At 43.4% G+C, this 14295-nt stretch overlaps 1 protein-coding gene across 6 annotated transcripts in view; it reads left to right on the top strand.

Moving 5' to 3' along the window:
• Positions 1 to 14295, top strand: part of KCNMB2 (potassium calcium-activated channel subfamily M regulatory beta subunit 2) — a 259867-nt gene that overhangs the window by 214404 nt on the left and 31168 nt on the right. For all 6 annotated transcript variants that reach the window (XM_032783533.2, XM_032783519.2, XM_032783527.2 and 3 more), the window contains one exon: positions 13262 to 13381. In XM_032783533.2, coding sequence (XP_032639424.1) covers positions 13262 to 13381 — 120 coding nt within the window. The remainder of the gene's footprint in view (positions 1 to 13261; positions 13382 to 14295) is intronic.

Genomic DNA, 14295 nt, shown 5'->3' with positions numbered 1-14295 from the left:
AGCTCCCAGCAGCTCCCATTGTGACACTCATGAACCTATGTTCACAAGTAATCCACTCCTAAAGTGCACCCAACTCTTTTGAAAATCTGGTGCCTAAACAGAAACTGAGTTCTTCTGAAATCTGGCCAATTATATGCCCAGGAAAGCAAGGCTAAGGAGGAGGAGAAGGGTTTTTTGGCATTGAGAAGTAGGATGAAGACTCCAGCTCAAGGTCTATGCTAGAAGCAAACAACCACCAGTCTATGTTCTGGTTTAAGATGGAAATGGAGGGCTAATGCCAGAGAGAACCACAGTTTTTATTTTTCCTGTCCTATGTTCCCTCCTTTCCATGCAGCTCCTGTTTACATGTGACAATGCTGGTAAGATTCAAATGGGGACTGTGTAACTCAAACAGTTAGACATGTACTTCCACCATTGTTGCCTTCAACATCCTCCCTCCTTAATGTAGTGTCCTGAGATCTCTGTTAGGGCTAGATTCCAAAGCTTAAACTTCTCCACTCAAGTCCCAGTGAGGTTCTGTGTGCTATGAAGACAGTGGAAACTCATGTCTTCCAGCTTTTTGATGCTGCCATTTGCTGCTGCTGGATGCATCACACAAAGCTGGACCATTTTACATATAGTCCCTGCCCTCCCCAGGACCCTGGGAGCATTTGAAACGATGAATATAGTGTTTGTCCAACATGTCATTTCTTACATAAATGCAAATGTGTTTACAATTGACAGAGCACAGAAAGCTTTAAAATGTTTACTGAGTTTTGACAGGCAGAGGTGACAATTATCCCCAGCTGTTCCCCAGGGACAACAATCCCCGTTGACTGCAGTGCGTCAAGAGATGTGATTGCCACGTGCTGGGACTGCAAACTTGTCATCATCAGATGAGGAGGAGAATAATAAAGGCCAGATTTTCTTCATTCAGTCATCTCAAGGTGCCATACAAATAGCCCCCACAAGTACAGAGGGGGAATATTATCTCCATTCTGCTGAGGAATAAACTGAGGCCTGGAGACATTCAATGACTGGCTAGAGGTCACTCAGCAAGTCAGTGGGTATGTCTATACCATATTCACAGGGTGTGATGGCAACTTGTGTAGACATAACCAAGCTAACTTGAATATAATTAGCTCAGGTACTGGAGTAGTGAAGCTGTGGCAGAATGTACTTCAGCATGGGCTATCCACATAAGCAATTACGTAGGGTCCCAGGAAGGCCTTTACGAACCATATTGAAGCACTTGTTGCTGTGGTTTTACTGTTCCAGTACCTGACATAGCCAAGTCAACTGGAGCTGCAGTCACATCCCATGATTACAACACAGACATACCCAGAGGCAGAGCCACGGATCCAGCCCAGGACTCCTCAGCTTCTAGTCACAGGTAGTACCCATGCACAGCAGTCCCTCCCTTATCAGTAATCTAGGGAACATATGGTAGTTGATTCAAGAACTCACTATCACTGATCTAAGAAGTAATAGTGACCAGTATAATTCAGTTCAGCATCCTCAGGCGAGGGATCATACTAAAAACTAGCAAGTGACACTAAGATTCTGGGCCATGTCTGAGGGATATCAACACAAATGAGAAAGCTGGTCCAAAAAGCCCTCAAGTCAAAAGTGAGGAATTTAAATTCTGTACGCTCAGTACAGAGGCTTTTAAACAGAGTCACAGAAAGCAGGTTTCCCTAAACAAGAGAGGGAACAGGAAGGCAAAAAGTTACATAGCAGAATTAAATGGCAAGACTCAAGAGAGTATTCAGATGTGTCTCTTCTCCCCCACCCTCCATCCCTCTTTCCCCCACAACATGGAAATCCAGTATTACAGTAGGAGCACAAACTCGATAAGTAAAAAGTGAGATGGGAACTGGGAGGTTAAGAGAACTTAGGTGTGGGGAAAGTGACGCGTAGCCTATAGGTTGAGTGCAGGCCTGCAGCACAGAGGTATAAATGTGTCACCCTTTCTGCATAGGTCTGTTTTATTCTTGCAAACACTAGGAGAAATATTAATAATGAAATACTCTGAGAAAAAAATCATAAGCAGTAACCTCAAGTCAAGACATTTTGCCTTTTTAAAAAACAAAATCCTCTTGTTTTCTATAGCTAGCTAACTCCACCCTCATGATGGTGACCCCTCATGCCATATGAACCCCACATTTCAAATGGAGGGTGACTTTGACCCTGTGGAATTCCCCATTTGGGATTTGGGAATTACACCTTAGGAAGGTGCAGGAGGAGGGCAGAGAACAGGCAGAAGTCATAGGGCAGCAACTTCCTCCACCAACCTTCTTAAGCTCTTCTCAGAGGCAGCATTAGCTTACCGAGAGCACCCATCTTTCTCCCCCACAATGCTGACCGCCTCCCACACTTTAGAGGTGGCATTTACAGAGTCTAATGACTGACAGGAATGCTTGCTTGCATGGCACTTGTTGGTGCCACTGGTGATGGGATGTGCTAGAGAGGAAACCCCAGCTACTTCAACAAAAGGACAGATCAGACAGCTGAAAAATGTATAGGTATCTGTGAGGGCAATTCTGCATAGGACTAAGCCATGAGATCTCCTACAAACATATACCAGTGGAGTTCTGTACACCGTCATTTGCTAATTGCTTTAATCAGCATTCAGCATTGTGGCTCAAAAATTTGCAGATAACTAAGAGCTGTTTATGTAGGTTATTGTCTCGCACTGAGGTCTGTTCCTATTCTGTATCATTTGGTTGTCCTACAGTAAATGCCAGCACTGAAGTAGAGTCACGCCGTTTGATACTGCCTGCTCCACTGCACGATTTAGTGTGGCTGCTACCGGGGCGTTAAATGTTCCCTAAGTGGTAGCTGTCTTCCACTAATGCAGATGCATTTCCTTTAGCTAGTTGCTTTATAGCTGTTCTTCTTAGACCACACTGGCTTTACTTCTGTTCCTCTGCATCCCTGATTTGCAGTAGTATTTATTTTCGGTTATGGCCTCAAGTAGAACCAGCTCTGCAAATGTTGGCATTTGTGTAAAGACCTGCAGGAAGAGCAGGTATTTTGACTCATGTAACTTGGGGGGAATTTTCCAGGAAATACCATCTCCTGAAGCCTTTCTTCCTCTGTGAACACTCTCATAACAGCCTGAATGCCGCTGGTTTTATATGCACACAGACTGGATATTTGTTCTTGCTGCTCTGGTATACAATGCAATAGTTTCTCTATTACAGTACTTTAGAGCAGTGCTTCTCAAAGCCGGTCCACTGCTTGTTCAGGGAGAGCCCTTGGCAGGCCGGGCCAGTTTGTTTACCTGCTGCATCCGTAGATTCGGCCTATCGCAGCTCCCGCTGGCCACAGTTTGCCACTCCAGGCCAATGGGTGCTGCAGGAAGTGGCACAGGCCGAGGGATGTGCTGGCCACCCTTCCTGCAGCCCCCAATGGTCTGGAGCGGCGAACCACAGCCAGTGGGAGCCGCGATTGGATGAACCTGCGGATGCAGCAGGTAAACAAACTGGCCCGGACCGCCAGGGGCTTTCCCTGAACAAGCGGCAGCGCAACTATGAGAAGCACTGCTTTAGAGTGCTTTATATACAGGTGAGTCTGATCCTGCCATCCTTATATAAGGCTGAAGGACCCCGGTCATCAGCGAGTGGGATCAAACCTGGGACCTCTGGAGCTTAGTGCCTGAGCCTCTATTGCATGAGCTAAAAGCCACCTGACTGTTAGCTAAGGCAGTAGAGAAGACTATTTTTATCTCTCTCTCTAAGGTGGTCTCAGTGCCACTAGATGGGACAGAGCACCACACCCAGGAGGTGTGTGGGTTACACTCACATAGGCAAAACTGCCACTAACTCAAGGAAGAAGATCAGTCTTGTGTTTAAGGACCAGGACTGGGAGTCAGAAAATGTGAGTTCCATTCTCAGCTTTGTTATTGACCTGCTGTGTGGCCTTAGAATCATTAATGCTCGGCTTAGAAAATTCCTTTTGGGCCATCCCTTAAATCAGGCAGGCAAGATCTTAATTAACAGTAATTCCATCACTCTGTTTGGGAAATGGTTCCACACTCTAGCAAACCTCATAGCTAAGAAACTTTTCCCAATATTCAGTCTATATTTTCCTCTAAAATTTATCCCATTATTACCCTCATCCTGAACAATCTTCCTCCCTGCCTGGTGTCTCAGAACTAAGCACAGCCGCAAGTGAATGTCCCTGTCTCTTCAATTAATACACCTCAAAGCTTGTGTTTGTGGGAAGGTGGGATTTGACTCCTGGTTCCAGCTTTATCTCTGGGTACCGGTGGCTAAGAACGCTGCAAAAACCAACTGCTGAGCCACTAGGAATACTGAATACCTCACATCACCTAATAGTAACAATTCTGTCCAAGTAATAAGTGGTATTGATGATCCCTTCAACTGGAAGGATCATGACTGAGGTGCACAGAGTGAAGAGCAGGGAGGAGTAGAAGATTAAACTGAGGGCTAGTGGGGAATCCTCAAGGTTTGAGGGACAGTGAAGACTCCCCTTAGGAGGAAAATGACTTGTTCAGTTGGAAAATATTAGGACTGTGCATCCAAATACTTCATAACCTGGATAATGAAGGAAATGGCCATATTCAGGCAAACTCAAACAGTTCAGTGATTATATCTTTATGCGGATGCATGGTTTTCACAGGCCTTTTAATATCTCAAGGAACCATTTATGGTGTCAAATTAACACAAGTGCTGATATTTTTGCAGATCTCCCACTATCCAAGATGTGAAATGCCATAAGGAGAATTCATTTCATTATTTTGGTGCGATAAATGGCCCACTGAGGCCTCAAAAGAGCCTATTATTGTCAGAAACCTGAACACAGGCAAACCTCAGACAAACATCAGCCTCTCATGCCTTCCTAAAACATTATCCACGCTATCCTTCTCGGGCTCTATACAAAGATGAAAAATTAGAGGTAATGGGCATTAGAAGCCCATCCAGACACTTAAATCTAACCTTGAGAAGCAATGTCGCATGAATATAGTGCCCTGTGTAATATGCCAGTGAGTTATCTAATGATTTTTCAGGGCTGCTCCCTAGAATTACAGTGGGAAGGGCATTGGCCTTGCAGCAACAAAATGATTCTTAAGAATACTCAAGCAGTGGGATTGTTCTTCATAAACTGTTTGTGGAGTGGGGAGGAAGAGTCAGAGTTCTCCGAATCTTGTTTGACTCCTTGTTGCTTCCCAGTGTATCCCATATGCTAAGGAGACCCTTGTGACCTTGAGTCCATGCAAATACGCACACAAATAGCATTTTGGGGCCACATCCTCCACAATGTCAGTGAAGCCAAGAAGAGAGAAAACAAAAGTACCCTTTTTTGGCTGCCTGATCCTTAAGCCCTGCAGACACCAGGTCAGTCCCCAATATAAATTAGAGCAGTCATCAGCTACCATTCCCTCTCCTACACTTAGCATAATGATGCTCACTGCTCAAGTGCAACAGAGATGGTAATTGGTGTGAGGGCTGGATGAACGGGTTTAAATCCATTCAGAACAGCTTCCAATGTTCATTGTAGTTATAGCTTGAAGCATGAGCAGGGTTTCTACTGAGAAATGAGCCTATGCGATTCTGCAGGAAGTAATAGGATCTCCTAAGATCACTGAGTCTGTCTCCATTGCAGTTCCATATGGAGGACAGGACAGAGCACATGTTAAACTGACACCACGCTACGTTTATTCTTAGCCAAGAGGCTTAGAAGAAGCCATGGCAATTCTGAAAGGAACTGAATGGAACGTTAGTTGGGTTTAAACATTTGAAAAATGTGTTAAGAAACTGAATCCCTCCCCCACCTCTTTTACCACATCCCGTTAAACTCTCTCATTCTCACTCAATGGCCTCTCCTATCTCTCTGATCTCATTTCCTCCTTCTTCCTTTCACTCCCTGTATTCCCTCTCTCTTTACTGTTTCCTTCCACTCGAGCCCCCATTCTCAGCTTGAAACACTTTCCCCCATCCATTCCACCAAACACATTCTTTCTCCCACCTCAAACCCTGTTCTCCCAGGAATCTTTCGTACCTTGTTCTCCTTCCTATCTCTTCCCCTGAACTGTGCTACCACATCTTTTCTTGTCTTTGGCTGTCTCATATTAAACTCTTTTTGCCAGATTGTCAAAAGCACCATTAAATTTACAGCACTGTACCTGTTATTATTGGTTGTAATGATGACATGCATGCTGTTGAATTGATTTGCGCTGTAGTGGGAGTGTATTTCCAGTTACTGTCACAGTAAATGGCAGAAGTGTTAGGACTTAATCCTGCCCCATTAAAGTCCATGGGAGTTTTGCCATTGACTTCAGCAGGAGTAGGGCCTTAGTGCATAAATGCTATCATGACCTGATTACAATGTATATCCATTTCCCTCTAATGGATTAATTCAGAGCTGCTTGGCTATGTGTCACAGACCCTATACTGCTGAGAAAGAATCTCCTTTCGCTATGCTTCTGAGGCAGGAAGATCTAAGTTCCATCCCTGACGCTAGCTGGAAGTGCCAAAGGACTATTGTATGCAGCGTAGTGGCAACAATGAAGTTCTAGGCAGCTACAGATGTTTCACTCTATATTTATACCAAGGGTGTAAAAACATGAGCTGAAATTATTTTCTATTTCTGAAGTATGTTGGTACCTGTGCACACCATTTAAATGGAGATAGAAACTGCTGAATTCAACATAAAATTTCCCTTGAAGTGTGAGTATATAATAATTACAGCCCTGTGACATCACAACTGTGAGGATAATACCGCAGTGTGTGTGTAATTGCTGTATTGCCTCCTCCCTGTTCAGCAGTAGCCAAATCTCCCATGGATAGTTTGCTGCATCCCTAAGACAACAAACAGATCGGAAAGATGTGAACTGAAAAGTTAATGTTCTTGGTACTAAGCACTTGATAGAAAGCAAACATTGCTCCTCCCTGCTGTCTCCTCTTTCTAGAGGAGCTAGTGACAGCACAGAGCAATTTTGTTTCATAGTCAAATCTGCAGTAAGATACTTTATTTACATAGCTGCAGACCAAAATTGAAACCCTTTGTCTGAAACATTTTCTCCACAGCTAACTAAAGAGCAGAGGCCCAGTTCTTCCACCCTTACTCCTGTTAAGCAGTACCTTATTACTAGAGCTGAGCAAATAATTAATTTTTTTCACTTCAGTGGCCAAAAAAAATAATTGTTTCATTTCAAAATGAAATTGATTTTTTTTCCATTTGTTTGTTTGTTTTGTTTGTTTCTCTCATCAAATGAAAAACCAAAAAAAAATTGTTCAGGTTGAATGAACCATTTGCACATGATTTTGAAATGACATTTTCTAAATGTCGTGTTGATTCAAAGCAAAATGTTTCAAAAATGGTGAAACAAACCATTAACATTTCTGATTCCCCCTCCCCCTTTTTTTTTTTGGCTGAAACTTAAATCAATCCAAATTCATGAATAGTTTTGGTGACTCTCAAAATGCATTTTTTTGGCAAATTTGCTATTTGCCAAAAAACATTTTGCCCAGATCTACTTATTCCACAGTAGTGCCATTGAAAGCAGCAGGACTGCTCCTGGAGAATACTGCTACTCATTCTGAGTGAGGGTATCAAAGTCTACCCCTAAGAAAAGGCAGCACAGGAAAGGGAGTAAATGGAACACGTACTTGAAAACACTAGCGGGAGTTGGACTCTATTTTAATGCTGTTGATGGATTGCTTACTTCGGTACGCCTTGAGCTCCCCCAGATCCTGCCCTGGAACAGTGGTGATTTAAATAAAATGGAACCCTGATCCCAAGGACCAGTTGAATTTTGCAAGAACCAAAACACGGCCTCCCTTTCCAATCTCCATATTAACCCCATTGAAATAGGAACATAAGAATTGCCATACTGGATCAGACCAAAGTCCTTCTAATTCTGTCTCTGAGAGTAGCCAGCACCAAGTACTTTGGAAAAGGGTACACGATACTGCTTCAGTAGGCAGATGCTGGATAATCTTCCCCACAGGAAAGTCTCTCTTAACTCCTGATAATCAGAGATTGTTTTAAGACATGATCTTGAGAGTTTATATCCATTTCAAAACTCTTTTTTCCTTTTAGTAGATACTATTTTATAAATTTGGAGATGGCTGTCATTCATATAAATGTCCAGTCCCTCTCTGAATCTTGCTAAATTCTAAGCCTCCATAGCATCATTTGGCAATGAGTTCCACAGTCTCATTATGTGTTGTGTGAAAAAGTATTTCCGTATCTCAGTGGGGCTGCTCCAATACTATAGGGAAATTATTTTGTAGCTTTGGGTGATAAGGACTGGGATTCACAGTCCAATCTTGGTGGGGGGGAAAGAAACGTATTGTCTAACCAAACCACTGAACCAGCATATATTAATTTAGTTTCAGATGCCTCCATGTGAAATGTTTCTTTTCCCCTAAAGGCCCTCAGAAGAAGGATCGTGAAGATTTCACATTCCATTGTTCCTGTGAAAGGATTATAACTTATAGGTGACCCTTACAGCTAAAGAAAACACAGAACCAAGTCACTTACATCTGACCTTTAGAGTGGCTGCTGTGATGTCATTACTGTTACAATTTTACACAAGATTAGGCATGTAATTATCTGTTAAATAGTGAAGGGTGGCTTGGATTGCCCAGCTAATGAAGCAGGCAGCATTAATGATATCACATATGGGTAGCTCCAAGGCACTAGCATTCTGAAACATTCTGAAATCCTTCAAACTTTTCCATAGAAAAAGACCTCTCCTTCCTTCCCATACACCTTTCTGTGCACTGCAGCCACCCCCCTCCATTTTGAAGGCTGCCATCACAAAGCCTTCACTCTGACTAGGTGAGTCAGGAGATGTCTAGCTCCTGTGGTGATGCTGCTACTGTTCATCCTACCGGAGAAGGACTGTATAACCAATGCAGGCAGCATGAGCTGTATATCACCTCGACAGTATGCTCAGCTGTGTTTAGTTTAGAGCAAAGTCTGTGATAACCAAGCTCCTCCAGGCCTCCCAATGACTATAGCAGTGGTTTAGGCTATATCAGCACAGCGTCCAGTAGGTCAAGCTGCATTACTCAGCTGCCCTATTACAGTACTTTTAGTTTTAGCCGTTCACACACCATGTGTAACTTTACCGTTCAGCAAGTGACACCAACAGGAGTGATAGGACTGTGTGTGAACAGAACCTTAGAGGCCTTCCTCCTGAAGATTTCAATAAGTCCTCACAACTGCTTCATATGAACAGACTGAGTAAACTGAGGGGCAGAGGGCCAGGTCTCAGTTTATAAAAGTGGACACTAAATATGGTACTGGATGCCACGATTTTCTGTTTGCTAGCTGATGTCCCCAATGTTAGAGGCCATTTTAGTCAACCTGAGTGTCACAGGGCTTGTCCACACTTAAAATGCTACAGCAGCACGGCCGCACCGTTTTAGTGCATCAGTGTAGATACTACCTACACCAATGGGAGGGGTTCCCCATCAGCACAGGTAATCCACCTCCCAGAGAGGCAGTAGCTGCACTTCCATCGGCCTAGCAGTGTCTACACAGGGACTTAGGTCAGCTTAACAGCACCACTGAGGGGTGTGGATTTGTGACACCCCTGAGCGACGTATTTATGTTGACCTAATTTTCTAATGTACACCATGCCTTACCCATGGCTGCACAGTGAGTCAGTAGTAGAGCCAAGAATAGGACCCAGGAGTCCTGTATCCCAAGTTCTCTACTCTGGTGGCCAGGGGCACTGGGACAATGTGTACAGTGGGGGTGCTGAGAGCCATTGAACCAAACTGTAAACCCTGTATATAATGGAAACCACTTCAAGCCAGAGGGTGAAGTAGCACCCCCAGCACCTCTAGTTCCAGCACCTATGCTGACCGCTTGAAAACTCTCCTTAATGGGTCATCATACTGAAGCCAGGTCTACACTATGAGATTAAATCAATTTTAGATACGCAATTTCAGCTACGAGAATAGCGTAGCTGAAATCAAATATCTAAAATCGATTTACTCACCCGTCTTCACCGCGCGGGATCGATCCGCGCGGCTCGCCGTGTCGAATCCGGAAGTCCGGTCGTCTAGCTGGAGTTCCAGAATCGATCTAAGCACACTCTGGGATCGAGATATCGCGTCCAGACCAGACGCGATATTTTGATCCCCGTGCAATCGATTTTAACGCTCCGATAGGGCGCGTAGTCTAGACGTGCCCTGATTAAATGCTGGTAGCTACTATTTTGACCTCCAAGCCATAGTTATTTTAGTCACAACTTCCTTTTCTTATACATTGTTCCTCTAATACTTGACTATGGTTTTTTGCTTAGGTAAAAAGGAAAGAAAAGACTGGTTAGGTGTTCAGATACCACAGTGACAAGCGTCAGGGGTTAAAGTAAGGAGACTGGGAGAACACATCTTCCTTTCTTCTTCCTTTAAGCAGTGCTCTTCCTCCTCTTTGGCTGGTGCAAAGAGCTCCCTTTCCTGCCTAATTTGTGTCCACTCATGAGCGTGATACAAAGACTTAGATTATTTATTTATTTTGTGGTAGTGTCAAGAAGCCCAGTGATGGAGCATGATCCTAGTGTGCCAGGCACTGTACAAACGCAGAACAAAAAGATGGTCCCTGCCCCAGAGTCACAGATGGATTTTATTCATTTCAGTGTGATTTTGAGAGTGCTCAGTGCTAACAATGGGGCACGGAGCACTTGCCAAAAGGCCGACTCACTGGTACATTGTAGCTTTTTATGGTGTTACCCAAAGCCTAAATAGGCAGAATGTTTTGGTGGTGGTTTTTAGAGAAGGGCCTCCATCTCTCTAAATTTCAAGCCTCCTTCCCACTTCCTTGCAAAGTTTGGGGTGAAAAGACCCAGGATTTTTGTTTGCCCTGTTCCTGTGACGGGGTCCAGCTGTGAAATTCTGATCCAAATCCAGATTTGGATTCCAGCCCTCTCACGCACCAAGCTGAATTTCAGCTCAGTTCCAGCTCTGGTTTTTCCCCTCCAAATCCATCTCAGTCAGTTCTGAGCATTCACCCAGGTTCACAGCTAGGCAAGTACATGAATCAGCCCTTTGTGTGACTTTGTAGATGGTGGCGTGACAGCATTTTTTTTTACACCCTCACTGGAAACCACAAACAGCTGAGTTTATTTCTCAGTGAGCTAGGGATTGGCCACTGAGATAAAAAAAGTTCTACATTAAGACACTTAGAATCCAGACTATTTCATTTTTATTATTAGGTCCTGCTCTGTAGTGCGATAAATGCACACGGTGCTTTACAAATCATAGAATGAGCTATGGCCTCTGCCCAAAGGGACTTCACAGTCAAAGGCCCGATCTAGTGAGATGCTGAGCATCATTAAGTCACCTGTTTGTATGGATAAGCATTCAGAACCAATTGAGATATAGTTAGGCTGGGAAGGATTAGCTTTTTATCAGTGAATGTTAGTAACGCTGATTTTACCATATGCACACAAAGCAACAAAAAATATTTCAGTTGATAAATAAAATAGGCAAAATAAGAAAAAAATCTTCTAGAGAACTTATTAGGGATTGATTTAAGGGTGTTTACTTTGTATACTTTGACAGGTGAGGTTGACAATTTATGCTTTAACAGTTAAAAGTTTTAACTCTTTGAATCTCAACATCTACTGTCATTAAATAACTGTCTGACAACTCCTGCACCACAATCCCACAACTGTGAAAATTTAAATCAATAAAAAAAATTGCTTAAAAATAAACATCCATCAAAATTATAAAGAAGTAAATTGAATCCTGGCAAACCTCAGTATAGATGAATTAAAAAAGAGAGGAGTGAGTCCAAACCAAATCCCTAGATCAAAACTCCTTTACATTTCCCCCCTCTTTAAATCTTAAGCTCTGAAAATGAAATGCTACTGGTATCATGCCCTGCCACAGAAAAGAGAAAGCCCTGTGCAGCAGTTGTGTTCAAGGAGTGTTTAGGGAAATCACTGATTAGAAGGCAGTAGGAAGAAGCTATGGCAGGAGGAGGACAGAGAGCCTGCTTGGCAGACATGAAGTGGGAGGTTGTGCCAGGCTGGCAGTGGGTTGGGGGTATGAAAGAAAGCACAAATCTTAGAGTGGGAGCATTTGCTGAAGGGAGTGTAGATTAAGGGGACAGTAGGAGGAAATTAATTGGAGCCCATTTAAAAAACAAAGTCCTTGTTCTGCTTCTAAGACAACCATGACTCTATCAGCTAAGCAGGTTTGGAACAATAAATCCTTTTAAAGCCTGTAGTGATATCAGATACACTTCCAAAAGAATAAATAGCTCCAGGTGCTGCAACTCTGTCTTTACTCAGGCACGGTACCCACTGAGAGTTTTGACTGATTTAGGGTTGCAGGACTGAAATCTGTTAGTCTTTAAGGTGCCACCAGACTCCTTGTTGTTTTTGTGGATACAGCCTACACAGCTACTCCCTGATACTTGTAACAGATACGTAACCTCTTAATTAACATACATCAGGTTGACATGCTGGGGAAAAGGTATAATGCTGGCAGAGCCTCTCACCAGAAAGATCAGCCTGTGGATGGTCTTCGCCTGATCTTATTAATCATGTTTATTACATTAGTGCCTAAGAGCCAGCTAAGAATCCTGGCGATCAAAGAGTTAATCCATTATATGAGCAATAGAAAAAGGAAAACAAACTGTCCTCAACATTTATTCTGCATGCATCAATGGAGCACCTAGTCAAGTTGCTATGATTCTCTCAAGCCGCGCCAATCAGAATGCCAGCTGGGAGAGGGACTGTAACTGCAGTTAGATTTAACTACGAGTTTGGTGGCAGATCAATGCATTCTGAATACACCATGGGCTCACGTAATTAGTTAAAACCTATAGCTGCTTCGAACAAATGTATCAAGAGGTCTTGGGCCAGGGAGGAAAGCAGGCAAAAGTGATGGGAACAGCAAAAGATTCCAGCCTATTGTTTAGCCAGCGCTTGGAGTTCACTCCAAGGTGAAGTTTTCATTTTCCAGAGTGTGTGATCCAACAGCAAAGCAAGCGTTTGTCCAGGCAGTAAAGCACAGGCAAGGAAACGACATCTTATCTCTGATGTGAGCCAGTGCTAGCAAAACAAATGAAAGAGAGAGAAAAAAGTAGAAGATGAAGCTCCTGGAAGGGAACAGAGAGGGCATCTCTGTTACTTTACATATCTCCTCGAATAATCAGAAGGTCCACCTCCTCGGACCAGAACCCACTGAGCACTGCCAAGTGGATAGAAATCCAGGCCCGGGAACTTAGCACGATGGACACAACATGGTCAAATGAATACTGACAGAGACTATTCCTCTCCTTCTAGGTCGTTCCGTCATCCCTCCAAGACCTCCTCAGTAAGGAAAGGCACCACTGGGCAATCCTCTAAGATGTTTATTTGGACCAGTGGCCGGACCTCCACATCTTACAGACATGACGAGAAAAGGTAAACTGCAATGGCACTTACTGTGTTTTGTGGTTTTTAAACTGAGGTCTCTCTGAAGCGTCAGACCCTGGCCTTCCCAAGGTGGTTGTGAGGTGGGAGGAGAGAAGGATGCAGAAGGCCATTGCCCCCAAGTGTTCCCCTGCCAGAGACTTCTAGGATAGAACTGCTTGATAAATGGAGGGGGTTTCTGATGCAGCATCCCCAAAAGGGGTCTGATGAGACTTGCTGGAAGTCTGTTTAAGGTCCTTCTTGCTCCACCCCCACCCCTGTCACTAGCGCTTGGAGTTCAGTTCTGAGGCTGGCACACTCTGAACCTTTTTACAGATGTGCTAGTCACCACACATGAGCACAACCCCACCACCACCACCAAGGCTAGAAACGACATTCTGTTTTCTGCAAGCAGCATGTTTCCAGCTACCATTGCTTGAGCAACACTCTCCCCCAACACTTTGGCTGTCCAGCCAGAATGCCACCCTAAATAAATTCCACGTATCTCACTGATACAATGCACATGCTGAAATTAGAGAGTTGTCATAGACTCTGTGTGTGTGTGTGTGTGTGTGTGTGTAAATAGAGAGGACATTCAGTACAGTATTAGATTTTTGTTTTGTAATTTTGACAGATAAGTGTTAATTTGAAGCATTTTTTTCAATTTCTGTTTCCAATTTAAATGTTCACAGTTGTGTAAAATTATGGATTTCAAGCATTTTTTCAGTTTTTATCAATTTTAAATTTTCACAGAAATTTATGGGAGGTGGTCAGACAATAATTATGTAATGGCAATAGCTGAGATTCAAAAAATTAAAGCTTTATAACCATTAATACACAGACTGTCAACATCACGTCAAAATATACAAAATAAATATCCTGAAATCAAACTGTAATAAGTTCTCAAGCAGAATTTTTCTTACTTG

Source organism: Chelonoidis abingdonii, chromosome 8, assembly GCF_003597395.2.
Source record: "Chelonoidis abingdonii isolate Lonesome George chromosome 8, CheloAbing_2.0, whole genome shotgun sequence".
In the NCBI taxonomy this organism is placed as follows: Eukaryota; Metazoa; Chordata; order Testudines; family Testudinidae; genus Chelonoidis; species Chelonoidis abingdonii.
This window is presented reverse-complemented; position numbering and strand designations above follow the sequence as displayed.